At 43.7% G+C, this 20,739-nt stretch overlaps 2 protein-coding genes across 8 annotated transcripts in view; one reads left to right on the top strand and one right to left on the bottom strand.

Annotated features, from left to right (window-relative positions):
* CTPS1 (CTP synthase 1) overlaps positions 1-20,739 on the top strand; it is a 1,052,426-nt gene that overhangs the window by 53,833 nt on the left and 977,854 nt on the right. The gene's annotated exons all lie outside the window — the stretch shown is intronic.
* SCMH1 (Scm polycomb group protein homolog 1) overlaps positions 1-20,739 on the bottom strand; it is a 207,877-nt gene that overhangs the window by 13,055 nt on the left and 174,083 nt on the right. For all 7 annotated transcript variants that reach the window (XM_049774735.1, XM_049774739.1, XM_049774737.1 and 4 more), the window contains 2 exons: positions 12,323-12,523; positions 10,061-10,252 (listed from right to left, as the gene is read on the bottom strand). In XM_049774735.1, coding sequence (XP_049630692.1) covers positions 10,061-10,252; positions 12,323-12,523 — 393 coding nt within the window. The remainder of the gene's footprint in view (positions 1-10,060; positions 10,253-12,322; positions 12,524-20,739) is intronic.

The following is a 20,739-nucleotide window of genomic DNA, read 5'->3' as shown; positions in this document are numbered from 1 at the left end:
ACAAAATGGTCCCTGAACAGCCCTGGAGACCCCACAGGCTAGATGTGTTCTGGGTATCCCAAGTACCATAAAGCCCAATCAGCAGCGTATCTTTAGGAGCTCCCCTGCACTGGGTTGCCAATCTGGTTGGCCAAGAATTGTTGGCGGGACTCCTAGACCTCCTGAGCACTACTTATGCGCCCTGTCCCATGAAATAAAATAAAAACAAAATTATTCTGATTTTATAAGAAACAGTTTTACAGTAAGAGGCCTTGGAAGGGAGTAGGGGTGCTAGAGAACAACTACCTTCGCTTAACGAGGCTACTTTAGAAGCCAAGCATCTTCAGGGTCAGTAGGACATCTTGGAAATGCTGCTTTGATGCCCGGCTAGTGGCCTATGATCAAAGGATCTGTATGATGTGTGTGCCCTTGTTTCATATTTGCCTTCTTGGAGGAAACAATCCAAGGAAGCCAGGAGGGTAGAGTGGGTGAGCAGGGTGTGGTGCTCAGACGTGGGGAGAGAATTCAGATCTACCTCTCAGCCATTTGGTTTCTGCCAGCAGCCAGTCTCCTCATCTAGAGCAGGGGAAGCCGTTTTCTTTGAGGGGGCTATGAATATCTCACAAGAATCGCTCTGGTCATCTCCATAATGGGTCTCTCAGGCTTGATAATTCTACACCATAGCAGGCAGCAGCCCCTGGTCAGAGTCTGGAACCAGCCCCAGGCAGACACTCTCTCTTGACTGGGCTCCTGGCACAACTCAGTTCCTCTGCCCTGATCACAATTTCTGCCTCTGGAAAGCATCTTGGGGCCTGGGCCATGTCACTGCCTTTTGTGGGTTTTCTTAGATAGTGGACAGAGCTGATTCTTAAAATTCACTCTGAGACTCTACTGACTTCTATCTATGTCCAACCACACTGCCTGAATTTGTGTTTCAGGATTTCTGTATTGCTTTACAGAAATCACTGAAACATGCTTTGTTTTTTTTTTTTTTGGTTTTTGGGCCACACCCAGCGGTGCTCAGGGGTTACTCCTGGCTGTCTGCTCAGAAATAGCTCCTGGCAGGCACGGGGGACCATATGGGACACCAGGATTCGAACCAACCACCTTTGTTCCTGGATCGGCTGCTTGCAAGGCAAACGCCGCCGTGCTATCTCTCCGGGCCCTGAAACATGCTTTGTAACCAAAGGCTTACTGCCAAATTGAGCACAAGACATCTATTTACCTGTCTCTTTTGGAGTTCAGAAAATTATAAATCCAGATACCTAAGCAGCTTAGGGAATTTCAAGCACAAAAAAGCAAAGGAAAAATCCCATTGAAGTACATCATCATAAAATTGTCTAAAACCTAGGATCAACAACAACAAAAAAAAAGCCCTTAAAAGCATCCAAAGAACAAAGAACATCATGAGACCGAAAGTAAGAGTGAGAGAGGATTATGGTTTTCTCACAGTGGGAAGCTTGCCACTATGGGGGGAGGAGGGAGAGGTCAGGGAAGAAACCATTACAACAAAGGACCATTACAAAGAGGGAAGTGGTCACTCTAGTGAGGACCAAGTGCTGAGAGGAATGCAACTCTACCTGCAACTGTATTGTAAACCACAGTGCCAAAAATTAAAAAATAAAAAGAGCCTCTGCCAAGGAGGCAAGCTGTGAGGTGGGAGGGAAACTGGGGTTACTGATTGAGGGAAGTAGACACTGGTGAAGAGGTTAATGCTGGAAAACTGTATGCTTGAAACTCAGTCATGAGTAACTTTGTAATTTAGAATGATACAAAAAAAAAAAAAGGAAAAGGGAAAAAACTAAGAGCATCTTATTATAAGTTAGAAGACAGTATAGCAGCATTTTTGTTTTTAATTATTTATTGTTAGGGGAGTGGTAGGCATCAAATATATATGGCAAGCACATTATTACTATTATTATTATTATTATTATTATTATTATTATTTGGTTTTTGGGTCACACCCGGCAGGGCTCAGAGGTTACTCCTGGCTCTATGCTCAGAAATTGCTCCTGGCAGGCTCAGGGGACCATATGGGATGCCGGGATTCGAACCACCGTCCTTCTGTGTCTAAGGTAAACGCCTTACCGCTATGCTATCTCAAGCACATTATTTTTATTTTAAAATGCTGAACAATAACAAAAAGGTTTATAAAAGGACAAAATAAATAGTTCTAAAGAGACACGTAAGCCAAAAGAACTCAACTCCAGTAGACAATAATAATATGAAATTCTCAAAGGATATGAGTAAAACTCAACTATCAAAACTTTACAAGTCACATTTCTTTAGTTAAATAAAAATTTATTATCATAATTTAAAAAGAAATGTTCAAATAAGTCCTTCAGGTAAAGAGAACATATTGATAAAAATATCTCTGGCTCTACACCAAGGAATAAGAATTCCTTAAAAAGATCCCCTGAGACTACCAGGAGCAAGGCCTGAGCACAGCCAAGTATAGCCCCAAAACTAAAACAAAAACCAAAAACACTGCAAATGATAACTATGAAAGGGTAAATAAAAAAATTTTTTTTGGTTTTTGGGTCACACCTGGCAGTGCTCAGGGGTTACTTTTTGCTCTACACTCAAAAATTGCTCCTGGCAGGCTTGAGGGACTATATGGGATACTGGAATTCGAACCACCGTCCTTTTGCATACAAGGTAAATGCCCTACCTCCATGCTATCTCCCAATAAAAATTTTTTATCAAAAGAATTACCCGGGCCGGAGAGACAGCGTGGAGGCAAGGTGTTTACTTTACATGCAGAAGGACGGTGGTTCGAATCCTGGCATCCCATATGGTCCCCTGAGTCTGCCAGGAGCGATTTCTGAGTGTAGAGCCAGGAGTAACCCCTGAACGCTGCCAGGAGTGACCCAAAAACCAAAAACCAAAAAGAAAAAAAAAAAAGAAAAAAGAATTACTTATTTAAAATAAAGATAGTAATGCAAAGTGAGATTTATAATATATGCTTATTATAGCAGCACAAAGGTAGGAAGTGAAAGTAAATATAATATGTGGAGTAATTTATAAGTTTTTTTTTGGGAAGCAGGAGTGGGGGAAACACACAGCAGTGTTCAGGGCTTAATCCTGACTTTGTGCTCAGGGATCTCTCCTGGCAGGGTTAGAGACTATGTAGGATACTGGGTATTGAAAGTAACCATCAGGAAAATGTAATCCCACTTGGGGTTATCAGGCACTGGGGATTCATTTTATTTGGATGAAATATGTATATCAAAGAAAAGGATATTTCCCAAGTCTGGGAAGACTTCCAGAGTTCTACAAAAATTTCCAACTACTATTGCTACCACTATTGCTCCACTCCACTCTGTCTCTTGCATAGTATCTTTTTTTTTTTTTTTTTTTTGAGGGGAGGTCACACTCGGCAGCACTCAGAGGTTACTCCTGGCTCTACGCTCAGAAATCGCTCCTGGCAGGCTCAGGGGACCATAGGGCCCCATTGCATAGTATCTTGAATGAGTTTTCTACACAACAAATCTGATCATGCTACTTCCTGGCTTCAGACCCCTGAGTGGCTCCTTGCTACTCAATGACACAATTTAAAACCTGTAATATAATTTCATCAAAACTTTCCTGACCAGGCCTCTGTCTACCACTCCAACTTCACCTCTCATACTCTTCTCTACTATTAGGGTATTACTGGGCACTCAAGTCCTCTTTCATGCTAGTTGATAGGAGATTTCTGCATTATTCATTAATTGCAGGAATAATATTTCTGCATTATTATTTGGATCCATGGCATCTTTATCTGATTACTCCATTCATAAAATCCTTGTTTAAAATGGGACTATGGGCCCGGAGAGATAGCACAGCGGCATTTGCCTCGCAAGCAGCCGATCCAGGACCAAAGGTGGTTGGTTCGAATCCTGGTGTCCCATATGGTCCCCCGTGCCTGCCAGGAGCTATTTCTGAGCAGACAGCCAGGAGTAACCCCTGAGCATCGCCGGGTGTGGCCCAAAAACAAAATAAAATGGGACTACATTAGACTAAGAAGCTTCTGAACCTCAAAGGAAACAGTGAACTGGATATCAAGATTTCCCATGGAATGGGACAAACTATTCACAGGTAGAGCTTAACAAGAAAAAAAAACACATCTAATCCCATCCAAAAATGGGAAGAGGAGATGAACAGAAATTTCCTCAAAGAAGAAATCAGACAGCCAAAAAGCACAAGAAAAAAATGTTCCACATCATTAACCATCAAGGAGATGCAAATCAAAACAACAGTGAGGTATCATCTCACAACACAGAGACTAGCACACATCAAAAAGTACAGAAACATGGGGCCTGTGAGGTGTCGCTAGAGGTAAGGTGTCTGCCTTGCAAGCGCTAGCCAAGGAAGGACCAAGGTTCGATCCGTCGGCGTCCCATATGGTCCCCCCAACCCAGGGGCAATTTCTGAGCGCTTAGCCAGGAGTAACCCCTGAGCATCAAATGAGTGTGGCCCAAAACACCAAAAAAAAAAAAAAAAGTACAGGAACAACCAGTGCTGGCATGGATGCTTGGATAAAGGGATGCTCGTTCACTGTGGGTCGAGAATGCAGACTGGTCCGCCTTTTTGGAAAACAATATGGATATTCCTCAAAAAACTAGAAACAAACTCTTATATAACCCAGCAATACCACTCCTAGGAACATATCCTAAGAGCCCCCAAACACAAATGTAGGAAAGTCCTTTACATCCCTATAGTCACTGCAACACTATTCACAGTAACCAGAATCTGAAAACAGTCCAAGTGCCTGAGAACAGATGAGTGGTTAAAGAAACTGTGGTATATCTCTACACAATGGAATACTATGTAGCTGTTAGGAAAAAAATAAAGCCAGGAAATTTGCATTTACATGGATGGATATGAAGAGTCTTACACTGAGCAAAATGAATCAGAGGGAGAGGGATAGACATAGAATGATCACACTCACTTGCAATATCTAAAAAAATATAATATGGTATGGCCAGAGAAGTGGCTCATAGTAACCCCTGAGTATCACTGGGTGTGGCCCAAAAGCAAAAAATATAAATAATACGGTAATAATAACAAAAAGACAAGAGAGAGGACCAGTTGGAAATGATCACTCTGGACAAGAACTGAGTGCCTAAAGGAGATAAAGTGATAGGAAGGATACCCCTTCAATAATAATGTTGTAAACCATAGTGTCTAAAAGAAAAAAAGTGTGGGGGGGGAGAGGAAAGAAGAGAGGGAAGAGATAGAGAGAAAGAGAGAGAGAAGAGAGTTAGAGTATCTGAGAATCTGAGAATATCTGCCACAGAGGCAGGCAGGGGACAGGGAAAGGTGTGGGGAGGGAAACTTGGGACATGGGTGGCAGGAAATGTTGAAGCGTGTTGTATAAAGTCAATCCTGAACAACTTTGTAACTGTATCGATGGAGATTCAATTCAAGAATTTACTTGTTTTTGTTTCTGGGCCACACCTGGTGATGCTCAGGGGTTGCTCCTGGCTATGTGCTCAGAAATTACTCCTGGCTTGGAGACCATATGGAATGCTAGGGGATCGAACGGCGGTCCATCCTAAGTAAGTGCATGCAAGGTAAATGCCCTACTGTTTGCACCACCACTCTGGCTCCATCAAAAACTTACTTTTAAAAGAAATATTAAAAATTATAATGAAAGGAAAAAAATACTCATGTTTAGGTGGAATTCATTCTAGAAATCCTTATCAGACTTAAGTTATCTTGATCTTTTTGTTTGTTTTGGGGCCACACCCAGCAGCGCTCAAGGGTTACTCCTGGCAGGCTCAGGGGACCACATGGGATGCCAAAGATCAAACCCCGTTTGGCCACGTGCAAGGTAAATGCCCTACCCACTGTGCTAACTCTCTAGCCTCTGGCTTGATCTCTTGAACTTTGAGATTGTCCTTAAGTACTTAATCATTATGAACTATTTTGTGAATCACAAAATAGAGGAACCTGGAATATCCCCCCAGAGGTTAGTGCTGGATTGATTTCTACAACAGTAAAAATAATATAAACTAATAAAATTACTGGGACTCAATGCACTTTCCTAACTGTTTAAGGTTTTAAAAGTGCCAGAGGAACTCCCTCTTGCTGAATGATTAATCTCTCACAAGATAAGCATATGTGGAATTCTGGAGAAGCAGCTAGGCTCTCACATTGTGGCCTCCAATAACCTTTCCCTGACCTCCTTTTTCACTGACTCCTAGTGAAGCCAGAGTATCTCTGCTTCGTGCTCTTAGCACATATCTATTTACATATATCTCCCTCTCTCAGCTGGGAACTGTTCCAGAGCAAAGATGGAGCCTGTATCTCTGTCCCTTCCCAGAGTCCAGCTGAGGATCTGGCACCAAGTATTTGGTAAATGTTTCATGCCCTAAACAAAAACAAGTGGCTTGGATTCTTCAAAATGTCAGTGTTATGTCATGGAAGGCAGAACAAAACAAAAGGCTAAAAACCTGCAGCTAAAAGGAAACTGAAGAGCCAATTAAATGGAATTGGCACGTCACTGGATATTGGATTGAGAAAAATAAATGCATAAAAATAGCATTGGGGAGGGCTGAAGTGATAGTATAGTGGGTAGGGCATTTGTCTTGGATGAGGCCAACCTGGGTTCTATTCCTGGCATCCCATCTGGTCCCCCGAGCCTTCCAGGAGTAATTTTTCAGTGCAGATCAAGGAGTAATCCCTGAGTGCTGCTGGAATGGCCCCAAAATCAGGAAGAAAAAAAAAAAAGAATAGCATTGGGACAATTGAGTAAATCTGAATATGGACTAGATAGATAGATAGATAGATAGATAGATAGATAGATAGATAGATATTAGTAGGTTTTACTAATCCTAAGACTCTTAAGCATGGTGACAGCATTGTGGGGTTTTTTTAGGACATAACTACAAAAGTATTTAAATACCAGGTCTCGTCTTCAGTTAATTTTCCAATGATTCAGTAGATTAAAACTCTATAGACATTGACAAATATATGGATGCGAGGTGTACTATTTTATGGTATGTACAATTCATACTTCTAAAGCAAAGAGAGTTAATATTACTAAACATTAAGTGGTAAATCTAGGATAAGATCACCTGGTTGTTCATCATATTATTTGTTCAGAATTATTTTGTTTGGGGGCTACATCTGGTGATGTTCAGGGGTTACTCCTGGTTTTGCACTCAGGAATTACTCCTGGCAGGGCTTAGGGGAACTACATGAGATTGAACCTGAGTCAGCCATGTGTAAGGCAAATGTCCTCCCAGCTGTACTATTGCTCTGGGACCCAGAGTCCAAATTTTTGTAGCTGTGCAATTTTTCAAAATAAAATATTGGAGATAAAAAGCCAGCTGTAGTAAGGTAGCCTAATGAAATAAGCACTCTATGAGTATTATAGTCACACCAGAAACTGGTCGGCAGTAGGGCCAAGGCCAAGGCCAAGGCCCCTAAAGGGGAGGGTAGTTTGGAGAGAAACAGGCTGGCGAGGCTGCAGTAAGCATCTGTTGAACTGAGTGGGCCTTTGTATATTTAACTAGGAGAAGTGCACAATCAGGCAGAAGGGAGGGAATAAAAACTTGACGAAGATCTGGGGGGCAAAGCAAAAGACAGCTCCTGTAGAGAGATCAAGCTCTTTGGCATAGGTTTGATATGTAGCCAGGATGGTGCAGACAATGATAAATGCTCAGTGGTGGAACAAAGCATCACCTGCTTTCCTATAAGTAGGCAGGAAAGATAAGTGAAGAAGCATGGAGGAGTTAGAAATGCAGGCAATGTTTTGGCTTCTCTGAGCACAGCTGAAATATTCACTTCAAGGAAGCAAACAGAAAGGAGAAAGTAACCAAGCCACTGTGTGCCCTTTGTGAGAAACACGTCAGAGAATGCTGGAGGTCAGCTCCAAACTGGCTGTCTGAGAATGAGGATGGAGAAGGTGAAAGATAAGAACTTGGTCTTTGTTTTTGCAAAAACCAAAGGTGGCTATCCTCTTATATGGTAGAAGAGTCAAAGTGAAACAACTCCCAGGAATGGTATGCCCCAATCCCAAACCATCTCAGCCTGCAGGCCCAATCACACTTGCCCATATGCCACTGGCACACTGCTTCTGGTTTCTAATGACAACTCTTTGAGAACTGGGCTCGTATGAGTGTCTATGGTCACAGATGCTACCTTCTCTCACATACCCATTCTTCCAGATCCTAGGGAAGCTTAACTCGACTACAACAGAGCATCTCAAAGTTCTCGAATGTCAACGACTTATCTTTGCCTATACTGGTCTTCCATGCTCAACCTAGCTTTCCAGCACAGTAATCTTAATGCAAGAAAATCTTCCTTTGTATTCAGATTTTAATGCTTAAAGAAAGCAATCTATGGACAGAGACAGACAGACAGACAGATATTCAACTAGGAGAGAGAGAGAGAGAAAGAGAGAGAGACTGAGAGAGTGAGTGTACAGATGTTAAGGCACCTGTGTTAACTTCTGCCGGGCATGCAGGATCCTGGTTCAAATCCCTGGCAGTACATATGGTCTACTGAGACCCAAATTCTATCCTGTCACCTGTCATACCCTCATCACCTGCTAAAACAAAACAAAAACAACCCTACAGAAATGGAAGCAACCTAAAGCAGATTCGGTGAGAACTTACCTTTATTTTTTATTTTTATTATTTTTTTAAGCTATGCCCAGTGGTACTCAGGAATTACTCCTGGCTCTGTGCTCAGGAATTACTCCTGGCAGGCTTGAGGAACTCTATGGAATGCCAAAGATCAAACCTGGATCAGCCACATGCAAGACAAATGCCCTACCCACTGTGCTATGGCTCCAGCACAGAAGTTAAGCAACCACAACAATAACAAAATCAGTGAAGGGGTCAAAGTTATGCCTGCAGGGACTAGAGAGTTTCTATCACTCAAAGAGTATTAGAAATCCATGTATCTCTTTGCACGGTCATATGAGATGGCACTTTGGGGGTGCAGAAGGAGCAAGGGGGCATAGAAAAGGTGAATAGTCACTTTCCCAGTAACATTCTCTGGAAGAAACACTTTATTAGAAGTGATTTTACTAAGACTACAATAAAGACAGGGGCAGGAGAAAAAGCTCAGTGGCTGGGCTCAGACACTGCAACAGTAGGCCTGGATTTGAACCCTGGAACTAGGTTGTCCCAGAGCACCACTGAGAATGACCCCTGAGCACCAAGCAGGGAGCAGCCCCCAACTATGGCTGGGTGTGGCCCAAAAGGAAACAAAAGGAAAGCAAGTACAGGAATGAGATTTAGGCACAAGGCTAGGTGGGGTGGCCTTTTAGACTTCTGTTTGAACTCCCACCAGCAGGAAGCAGAGTCCCACTACTGACAGTACCACCTTTCCTTTCCTTCAGCCAGGACAAGGTCACAGGAGTCTAAGAGGGCTGACTTCCTTCTCTTTGCAATGACCTACCTCGCTATGTTTTAAGGTCCAGCTTTCCTTCCCGCCCAGTTGTTCAGTGTCCTGGGCTCCAGATTAAAGACGCCGAGTTCCATTCACTCCTTAACCCCTCTCGGAAGTGCTTAGTCACTGATCTGGCTACGTGGCATCCGCTCTCCCCTTCTGGGTCTCGTACGTTAACTAAGAAAGTTATTTTCCAGCTCAGTTAGAAACAGCAGGAACTTGAATTGACTTGCCAGACTGGCAGTGCTGGAGAAGTTAGGGCCATGTGCCAAAGGAAAGAGCGGATGGCCAATCACCAGGGAGCGGATTTCTCAATCTCAAGACTGAGACTAAATCTTCCTGCTGGCAAGGGGAGAACACTGGGAGGCGGCTGTTGCCAGGTCCATAGTGGGAGACGAACTGGGGCTTCCTGGTGGCTCCATGTGCTCAGGAGGGCAACAGGAATCACCTTTTTCTGGGTATAAAAATTCACAGAAAAGAAGGAAAAAGGATCCTAGCTAAAATCCTGGAAAGAGTCAAGACGAGAGGAGACCCAAGAGTCTTTGAGGTGGCGGAAGTGAGGGCCCACAAGCCAGGCTGCTGGACTGACTGGCAGGGGTCAGGTCTGTGGTTTGAAGGTGGCCCTGGGCCCCGGTGGGCGCTGCTCAGTGACCCTGTCCCCTTTTAGCCCAGACGCCGTCCCAACTCCTACCTGGTAGGTACCTGTCGTGGCTGTGGCTGTACTCTGTGGTGGAGAGTGACACGTGAGTCTGGCTAAAGGGCTGATTGCCAAACAGATTTTCACTTCGAAGGCTGCGGCAGAGTTTCTCCAGAAAGCGGAGGACATAGGTGATGCTGTTGACTGCTGGGAGGTGGAGAGTGTGTTGTTCCCGGTCAAATACGGCTGTGGAGTTGAGCAAACAGGGCTGAGCATGTTGGCTGGGCCCCTGCAAAGCACAGCAGGAATCCAGCCCGCTGCTTGCCTCCCACTTACCTGGCTCCACAAAGAAGATCCATGCCAGTTGCCTCCCTCCCACCTCTGTCCCTCCCTCAGGGCTTGGGTTTTTTTTTTTTTTCTTTTGCCTCCACCTCCAAAGGGCTTGCAATAGTGGGAGTGGCCTGGCCGGGCCTGTTTCATCCAGGATGCTGGAATGATTTTAATCAACTTGTGAAAACAACCATGAACATAATTCTATCTCTTCCATCACTTGGCTCGGCCTCCTCCAGGAAATCTGTCCATTGAGGGCACTTATTTCTACAAGATCAGAGAAGCAGGGTGGAAGAGGAGAACACAGCTATTGTCAGCAATGGTTTGGGTATACAATCCAACTAGTCTGAGAGTGCTAGGATTTCGGCAACGTTTAGAGTGATTCCACGCTTGGCTTTATTTCAGTTACTATATCTGTTTTAAAACTATCTGTATAATCCTTACAAAGCTAGAATCCACTGTATATGTTGTTGAGGGTAGTGAGGAAATACAGAGGTCGTTTACTCTCAGGAACCAATTTGGGGCAGAGAAGAATCCCAGATGAAAGCTAGATGTTAGTTGTTAAAGAAAGGTGGTAAAGAGGGGCCGGAGAGATAGCATGGGGGTAGTGTGTTTGTCTTGCATGCAGAAGGACGGTGGTTCGAATCTCGGCATCACATATGGTCCCCCGAGGCTGCCAAGGGTGATTTCTGACTTAGATCCAGGAGTAACCCCAGAGCGCTGCTGAGTGTGACCCCAAAAATCCAAAAAAGAAAATAAATAAAAAAATAAAAAATAATGGTGGTAAAGAATGCCAGGCCCTGGCCGCAGAGGGACAGAAAGGCTGAGGGCCCAGTCAGTTCCTACCACTCAGAGCTGTTCTCTCTCAGCTGCTCACATCTTCAGGAGGTCTATTTCTCCTCAGTACTTGGCTCTAACACCACCAGCAAACAATTCTCTAATAGAACTGTAAGTGGGCTGGGAAATATTCCTCTTTTTTTGGGGGGGGTCACACCCGGCGGTGCTCAGGGGTTACTCCTGGCTGTCTGCTCAGAAATAGCTCCTGGCAGGCACGGGGGACCATAAGGGACACCAGGATTCGAACCAACCACCTTTGGTCCTGGATCGGTTGCTTGCAAGGCAAACGCCGCTGTGCTATCTCTCCGGGCCCGGAAATAGTTCTTCCCATCAGCGTTACCAGTTGTCTGTGTAGGGCCTCTTACACAAGTATAAGGCTTCAATAAATACATGCTAAAAGAATGCAGGTTTTATTTATGGGGTCTTCCAGGTCACATGGGGTTCCTTAGTCCAAGAATTATACCTTGTGTGGAGGAGGAGGAGAAGGAGGAGATAAGAGCTAGAGAGAGGCACACAGTCAAGAGGGAAAGATGTAAGCCAAGTCTTCAAATGTCTGACAAGTCAAGAACAGAATTTTGGACTTGGGAAGACTAAAACTGACAGACAGTATGGCAGGAAAAGTGAATATTCTTTGTAAAAGCAGATTTAGAAACATTGTGCAGTTTACTCAAGCAGAAAAGAAAAATCAAACAGCTCTTCTCACACTACCTTGGGACTTGGGCTAAGGATTGGGAGTGAAGGAAAGAAGAAAAAAGGAGAGTCAAGGTCTGTGCTTCCCTGAAGCCAGCTGCAAGGCAGACGCCAAGTGGAGAATCTCCTAATGCCACTAAATAGCCCCATAGGGTTCTTTCTTCTAAAATGCTTTTCAAGCAACACGCTTCCATATGTGAGAAGCTAAGCAGATACACAGGAGTCAGGTAAGAGGCTATGTTCAGCCTTCTCCAAAGGGGTCTGCTCAGCAACAGTACTCACAAGGCTCACAGGGGTTCTGGAGAGGAGAGCATGAACTCACCAGGCCGAGGATGGCACATTTCTCCAGGGCCTGTGTGGGTATGAAGCTGAACCAGGGTGTACTCTCAGAAATGCTTCAGTTGAAAAGGTTTGCCCTCTGGCGAGGGCTGCCCCAACCCAAAAGTGCCGAGTGCTTACCTGAGATTACCTCACCACCGTGGCCCCGTTTGAGGAACCTGAAGACGGTTTTCTGATGATAAGCACAGTCGATGCAAGCCTGGACAGCCTGCTGCAACACCACAGAGGCACGCGCAGGCCCAAAGTGGTCAGGGAGCTTCTGGACCTTCTTCTTATCTAAGTGCGGGCCGGTGCTGCCATTCTTGTTCAAGTAAATGCAAACTGCAGGAAACAAAGAGGCAAAGAGACTTAAGGAGAGTGTCCAAGTGCAGAGTTCGCTTTCCTCCTCCCCACCCTAGGATTTCTGGCTGCCATGCTGGGGAGACGCTGTGGCTGTGCCCAGCTGCTGTCAGTCCCAACTGCATTGCCAGAGGCTCCAGAAACAGATGCTGCTGGGAGGACAGTTTAGACCGAAAACCATGGCACATAATTTGCAAATCGGAACAATTTCACAAGCATCTGTACTTTCATTTCGGGTACTTGATTGCTGTGGGGCCATGGCAGCTTCAGCGAGTGAGAGCAAGTGAGCGAGCGAGCTAGAGAGAGAGAGAGAGAAAAGAGGAGAGAGAGAGAGAGAGAGAGAGAGAGAGAGAGAGAGAGAGAGAGAGAGAGAGAGAGAGAGAAAGGAGAGGAGGAGGGGAGAGAGAGTGCGCACACTGGCCAATTGCCTTATTTTTACTCTGAGCCTTGAATTCCCTTTGTTCACAGGCAGACCCAAAGAAAGTGGTAAAGATGGGGGAAAAATGGAATTAATAAAATAAAAAGGGCTTGAAATCTAATTTATGTCTCATTCATGCTGTAATAACATGTTCCTCTTGCCAGGAAGCTGAGCGCTCTCCAAACCATGAGCCTTTGGCTGTACCGTGGCAGGAGAGGACAAGGACAGGCCCTGGACAGAGGCAAACCTCAATGGCGGCTTCCTTGGTCCCCAGAGAAGCCCCTAGTGTGGGCCACACACAGTGGTGTCAGGTACCATGAGGTTCGAAGGGGCGGTGTTGGCCACATGAAAGTACTTACCCCCCACCTTCCTGTCTTTCTGGCTTTGCCCTTCTCCCCTTTGATCTGCTTCCAGGCTTCCCCTGGAGCAGGCTGGTGGTGGAGCTCTATTTTCTCACACTGTCATGGCTCATTAGTGGCAAAGGGCAAGTAGGAAAAAAGTACCATCTGCTTTTAAGAGACAAGGCAAAAAGTTGTCATTCTGGGGGCTGTGAGCAGACTGCTGACCTCAATCCTATCATTTGTAAAAATAAAGGACTAATAAAACCAGTAACTGTAAGGACTCTTCCACTTTTATCATTTGCAATCTAAGGGGAAGAAAGGACAGGAGAGAAATGAGCATTAGTAGGGTGGAGGTAGGGCAAGGAAGATGACAGGTGAAAAAAATAAAGAGGGGCCGGAGAGATAGCATGGATGTAGGGCATTTGCCTTGCATGCAGAAGGACGGTGGTTCAAATCCTGGCATCCCATATGGTTCCTGCCATATGGAGCCTGCCAGGAGTGATTTCTGAGCGTAGAGCCAGGAGTAACCCCTGAGCACTGCAGGTGTGACCCCAAAAAAACAAAAATAAAAGAGGGGAAGAAAGGTAAAGAAGAAGAACAGAATGATACATTTAACTCTGTTCTCTCCTAAACTCTACTAAGAAGAGCCAAATGGCAAGAAAAGGAGATAGCATAAAATTTTGGAAACTTTAAAGCAGACTGGCAAAGCAACGATAGACTTAGCAGACAACAGAAAGTATCATATAATTCAGAAAAGGCTCAAGAAGGAAGAGGCAGGTGTCTCTGGAAATGGTGCGAAGATAGAGTTAATAAAAGAAGGAAGGACTGACTGAAGTCGGTTAAGAGATTGTAAGGATTTTCATGTCATAATAACATACTTTACTGGAAACAAAAATAAAAAATGAAAAACCTCAGAGATAAGAGAAATAAAAATAAATGAAAACATATGTCTGAGACAACTCTTGCAGGAATGCTCATAGCAGCTCAGTCAAAACAGTCTCAAAGTAGAACCAAACCCAGATGTCCATCAACAAGAGATCAGATATGCAAATGGTATAAGATTTACTTGTTGGAATACTACTTGACAGTAAGAAAGAGCAAGTGATTCCTTAAGGCCTCTCAAAAACATTATTTTGCTGAGAGAGACCAAAGACAAAGGAGATAGCTTATTTCTATTTATATTAAGATCAGGAACAGGAAAATGTAACCTTGAGTGACAGAAAGAACAGAGCTGAAAGTGCAGATTGACCATGATCCAGGAAGTAACATCCAGGTGGGGTCGAATGACTCAACTCTGGCTGTGGATTCCTGGGTGTCGACAGTGACTGAAATTCATCCAACTGTACACTTGCAATTTGTAAATTTACAAATATTTAAAAATGGAAAAATATACAATGCTTAGTGATGACTAGAGACATTAAAAGAATATTTTCATTCAGATTCCATAGGGATTATGGGTGAAACTATAAAGATTGTAGATGACTGTTCTAGCCTTAGAATATGGTTCCCAAATTCTTTGCCATACCTCCCTTCAAACTCTTCTCACACTTGACAAATAGACGATGGGGAAAATAACACTGTCAGCTGAAGGAACTGTCAGTTTCCACTTCTGTTGGGATATTCACTCTTGGAATCCAATTACCAAGTGTGAGGAGTCAAAGCCACTCTTTTGAGAGAAATCAGAGCCGGAATAACCCTCAGTCATGATGGAAGTGAATTCTCTGGTCTTGGTTAAGTCACCACAGCTGATGATGAATCAAACAGACACAGTAGCTCATGTCATCCATTCCTTTTTTTTGTTTGTTTTTTTGTTTGTTTTTGGGCCACACCCGGCAGTGCTCAGGGGTTACTCCTGGCTGTCTGCTCAGAAATAGCTCCTGGCAGGCACGGGGGACCATATGGGACACCGGGATTCGAACCAACCACCTTTGGTCCTGGATCGGCTGCTTGCAAGGCAAACACCGCTGTGCTATCTCTCCGGGCCCATGTCATCCATTCCTACACAAAGTGTTCCTCTATCTTTTAGGCTCATTGGAAAATTTCTAATGAATGGATAATATTAACATTATTTAAAAGTTTGAGGTAATGATGCTAGAGAAATATAACTCCTGTCTCAAAGACAGGTATAGGAGGTGTGCATTTTATGGCTGAAACCCAAGTATGAACATGTTTGTAGCCATGGTGCTTACATAAAGAAATTATAATTAAAATTTTTGAGATAACTGTTTACAACTCCTTGTTAGGATTTCATACCTCTTCAAAATATATGATCAAACCCATCACACCTATCACCAGGTTGCCTCCCTTCCTACTTTCTTTTATCCTTCTATTTTTGCATCATATTCATCTGTGTTCAGGATTATCTCCCAGCTCTGCACTCAGGGGTCTCTCTTAGTGGACTCAGGAACCATATGGAATGCCGAGAATAAACTTGGGTTGGCTGTATGCAAGACAAGTGTCCTACCTGATGTACTATCATTCCAGCCTTCACAAGTGATTTTTTGGATCACACCTCAGCCAGGTCTGTGTGAATACCACAACTAAAGAGTACCACCTCCAGTTAGCACGTATGATCACAAAAAAACACCTGGCAAGCACTATCATAATATGTATGAGAACTTCAACTAAGAAAATGACCTTGAAGGGGCCAAAGAGATAGCACGGAGGTATGGTGTTTGCCTTGCATGCAGAAGGACCATGGTTTGAATCCTGGCATCCCATATGGTCCCCTGAGCCTGCCAGGAGCAATTTTTGAGCCTAGAGGCAGGAGTAACCCCTGAGTGCTGCTGGGTGTGACCCAAAAACAAAAAAAATAAAATAAAAATAAAAATAAAATGAGCATGAAACCTGGTGAACACAGTGACAAAATATGCAAGCACCATCATGTGCTACACAATTCCCAGGAAGCACTATGACTAAAAATGCACAGGCACCCCAAGTAAAAGAGTGTGCATGACTTGTGAAAATGACATCAGAGAGGGAAGGAAAGGGAGAAAGAAGTAGATATATCATATAATCCAGTAATTTTGGTCCTTGGCATCTATCCCTCAAACACAAAAACATTAGTTAAAAAACACAATTAAAAAAAAAAAAGACAATTGATACCCATGTTTACTGCAGGGCTGTTTACTATAACCTAAATCTAAAAACAACCCAAGTTCCTCTATAACAGTTCTGAGGATCAAGATTTAGAAAACACAATGAAGCAGAAAGGATAAAGCCTTGCCTGTGCACCAATATGAATGAAATGGAAGGGGGTAATGCTGAGCAAAATAAGAAGAAAAAGAAATACTAGATGGGGGCTGGAGAGAAAGCACAGCAGTAGGGCATTTCTCTTGCATGTGGCCGACCCGGGACAGATCCGGGTTCAATTCCTGGCATCCCATATGGTCCTCCAAGCTCAGGAGTAATTTCTGAGCACAGAGCCGGAGTAACCTGAATACCACCGTGTGTGGCCCAAAAACTAAAAGAAAAAAAAATAATACTAGATGATCTCGCACAAACATGAAGAAGCAAAGCAAGGAAACAGACAAAGGCAAAGGTAAACTAACTCTTGAACTCTGTTGTTTTTTTTTTTTTTTTTTTTTTTGGGTTTTTTTTTTGGGGGGGGGTAGTACTCGGCAGTGCTCAGGGGTTCCTCCTGGCTCTACGCTCAGAAATCGCTCCTGGCAGTCTTGGGGGACAACATAGGATGCCAGGATTTGAACCACTGTCCTTCTGCATACAAGGCAAATGCCTTACCTCCATGCTATCTCTCTGGCCCCAACTCTTGAACTCTTAAGACAGAACTGAGATTGCCAAAGATGGGAGAGGATGAAGAATAGAAAAGAAGAGAGGGGTCCCAGAGATAGTACAGTACATAGGTAAGGTGCTTGACTTGAACTCAGGTAATATGGGGTTGATCCTTGGCATCCCATATAATCCCCCGAACCCCACCAGCACTGATTTCTGAGTTCAGGAGTCACTCCTGAGCACTGCTTGGTGTGGCCCAAAACAACAATCACAACAATCACTTGTGATTTGTTCCAGTGATCACATATAGCTAAAAAAAAAAAAATCAGTAGAGTTACTTAAATCAAACTCAACATAGGAGGATGGTACTGAAGATTGAATTTTCCCCTCGTTTTATTTCTTGCCATATCTAGCATTGACCAGCGTTTAATCCTGACTCTAAATTCAAGGATCACTCCTGATGGTGCTTGCAGAGTCAGGAATCAAATGTAAAATCAGGAATGTCAGAAATATGCTGTGTCAGGAAACAGACTGAAATCAACTGTGTACAAGTCAAGTACTTAACCCCTGTACTATCTCTAGCCATTTACTTCCTTTCTAAATTGGGGTGGGGATTGTGCCACACCTAGCAGCACTTGGGGTTACTCCTGGCTCTGTGCTCAGAAATTACTCCTGACAAGCTTGGGGGATCATATGGGATGCCGGGAATCCAACTTGGGTTGGTTTCAGGTTGGTTACATGAAAGGCAAAAGCCCTACTGCTGTACTATCTCTCTGGCCCCTCCTTTCTAAATTTTTATAAGATATGAATATTATTAATACTTGAAATGCTGCGACACTACACCCCCCATCAGAGAGCTGAGATCCTGTGATCTTTATCCCAAGGTCCAGCACCCCTGTCACTTTAGCATCCTCAGGTCATAATTCTTCTCTCTTTTTTTTTTTTTTTTGGTTTTTGAGCCACACCCGGCGGTGCTCAGGGGTTACTCCTGGCTGTCTGCTCAGAAATAGCTCCTGGCAGGCACGGGGGACCATATGGGACACCGGGATTTGAACCAACCACCTTTGGTCCTGGATCGGCTGCTTGCAAGGCAAACGCCCCTGTGCTATCTCTCCGGGCCCATAATTCTTCTCTTGAGATAATCTCAGGGTTTATTTCCACTGGGGACTGCCTAATTCCTCACATTTCCTTATATTTCACAGGTGAGTAAGTTCTGGGATTTGTCTTTTTATTTATAACTCTGTTCACTCAGCATGGCATCCTCCAATTCCATCTAACTTGCATCAAGCCGCATAATTTCATCTTTCCTCATAGCTGGTTAGTATTTCATTGTATATGCATCATCCTTTTTTTTAATCCACTTGTCTGTTGTTAGACACTTGTTTTTTTTTCCCCCAGATTTTGGCTATTGTAAATAATACTGTGATGAGTATGTGTGCATATGCCCTTTAAGATGAATATTTTTGTGTTCTTCGGATAGATGCCACAAGTAGAGTTGCATGAGAAGTTCTATTCGTAAATTTTGGAAAAGTCTTTGAACTGTTTTCAGAAAGGGAACCAAGCAACAGCTCCATCTGCAATGAGTGAGAGCTCTTTCTAAGCCAATTCCTGTGCTGTCATCACTGTTGATTCTAGACTGTTTGATATAGACCATTTTTACTAGTGTCAAGTGACATCTCATTATCATTTTGATTTGCCTATCCCTGCTCTCTCTCTCTCTCTCTCTCTCTCTCTCTCTCTCTCTCTCTCTCTCTCTCTCTCTCTCTCTCTCTCTCTCTCTCCCTTTCTCTCTTCCCTCTCCCTCCCCCCACTTGCCTATGCTCAGATACATAGCAGTATTGGGTCTGACTCTAGTGCCAGAGATGACTTGGCAGGGCTCAGGCATCCAAAGATCTTACCCAGGTGCACATGGCCATAGCCAGAGATTAAGGAAAGCTGAGAGGTCTGATAAACAGTCCTAGAAAGGCCCAGCAACAAGATTTCAGACTAGAAAAGTATACACTGAATAGAGAACAGTGTAGGGAGTAGGCCAGGCCATTGTACACTAGAAACGAGGATGATAGGATCAAAATTTAGGACATTATACTCTGGGCCCAGCATCAAGGGTAAGGACAAATGACTTTGTACATGAGTAACTTTCTTTTTGTCATATCCAGTGATTCTCAGACTTTTAGGACTTACTCCTTATTCCTGGCTTTGCACTTAGGAATCATTCCTGGATGTACTCAGAGACCACATAGGAGGCTGGGGACTAAATCCAGGTTGGCAGTGTGCCAGGCAAGTGCCCTACCTCCTATACTATCTCCAGCCCTACCTCAAGCCCTGGGGGCAGAGTGATAGCACAGAAGTAGGGTATTTGCCTTGCACACTGCTGACCCAGCCCTGGTTTAATCCACATCATCCCGTATGGTCCCCCGAGCCTGCCAGGAGCGATTTGTGCATCACCAAGTGCTAAACAAAACAAAACAAAATCCTCCAGACCTGAACTCTCAACTTCTTAAGCTTCTGAGTTTTATATGTAAATAGAAGTTTTGTGTAAATAAAAGTTAGAACTTTAACTGCTTAAGTTTCTGAGTTTTGTATGTAATCTTTCACACAATTCTCAAAAAGTTGTGAGCTAAGGAAAAATCCACTTTCATGCTAAAAGTAGACCAAGAGAGCAACACACAGGCAAATGTTAATCAAGCCAATGACAATACAAATCTGCACATGGAGGAGCCTGGAGATAGCTGACAGGTGGCCCTCAGCATTGCTAAGTCTGAGCACAGAGCCATCAGGCCTGCACCACTGAGTAAGTATGGCCAAGAATGGCTCCTAAGCCCTTGAGAATGAATCCAAAAAATCTCTACCATGAAGCCTGGGAGAACTTTCCTGACAGTGAAGTTGCATGTACACTATCATATCGATGCCAGAAAAATGACTTACTCAGTACAGAAAAGTTAATGGATTTTTCTGTATTTGCTACTTCTGCAAATCCCCCTGCCCCTACTTGCCCATGCTGTTTCTCTGTGCTGATTTTAATCTGAATCCCTTTCCTTTAGAAGCAAATAAGAAGATGCATATAAAAAAATACCACACACAGACAAAACAAAACCTGTGGCTATCTTCATGTAATCTTTGAGGAACTGTCTTTTCTCCTCTCCCCATTTTATGATGGGATTATTTTTTGTAGTTGTGGAACTTTGAGAATGCTTTAAAATTTTGGATACTGCCCCTTTGATATATGATGTATGCATATTGTCTAATTACTGGGTGTCTTAATTTCAGGCCTCATTTCTTTTTCTTTTTTCTTTTCTTTTTTGTTTTTTTGGGTCACACCTGGAAGCGCTCAGGGTTACCTCTGGCTCTACACTCAAAAATCACTGGCAGGCTCAGGGGACCATATGGGATGCCAGGATTCAAACTACCATCCTTCTGCATGCAAGGCCCTACCTCCATGCTACCTCTCCAGACCCTCAGGCCTCATTTCTTTCGCAGTGAAGAGCTTTTTCAGTTTGATAATTTATTTCTGCCTTTATTTATTTATTTTGTCAATGGGGTTATTACCATTGACGATTCCTCTGAGGTCAAGATCTTAGAGAGTCTTGCCTATGATTTCCTCGATGTATTTTGTAGAGGCAGGTTTTTAACTCAATAGAGGCAAATCTTTAATCTACTTTAATATGATCTTTTTGTATTTGTGTGAGATGGTCATCTAATTTCTTTTC

This window comes from Suncus etruscus, chromosome 6, assembly GCF_024139225.1.
Source record: "Suncus etruscus isolate mSunEtr1 chromosome 6, mSunEtr1.pri.cur, whole genome shotgun sequence".
NCBI classification, from domain to species: domain Eukaryota; kingdom Metazoa; phylum Chordata; class Mammalia; order Eulipotyphla; family Soricidae; genus Suncus; species Suncus etruscus.
Note: the sequence above shows the minus strand (reverse complement) of the source record. Positions and strands in the feature narration are given on the sequence as shown.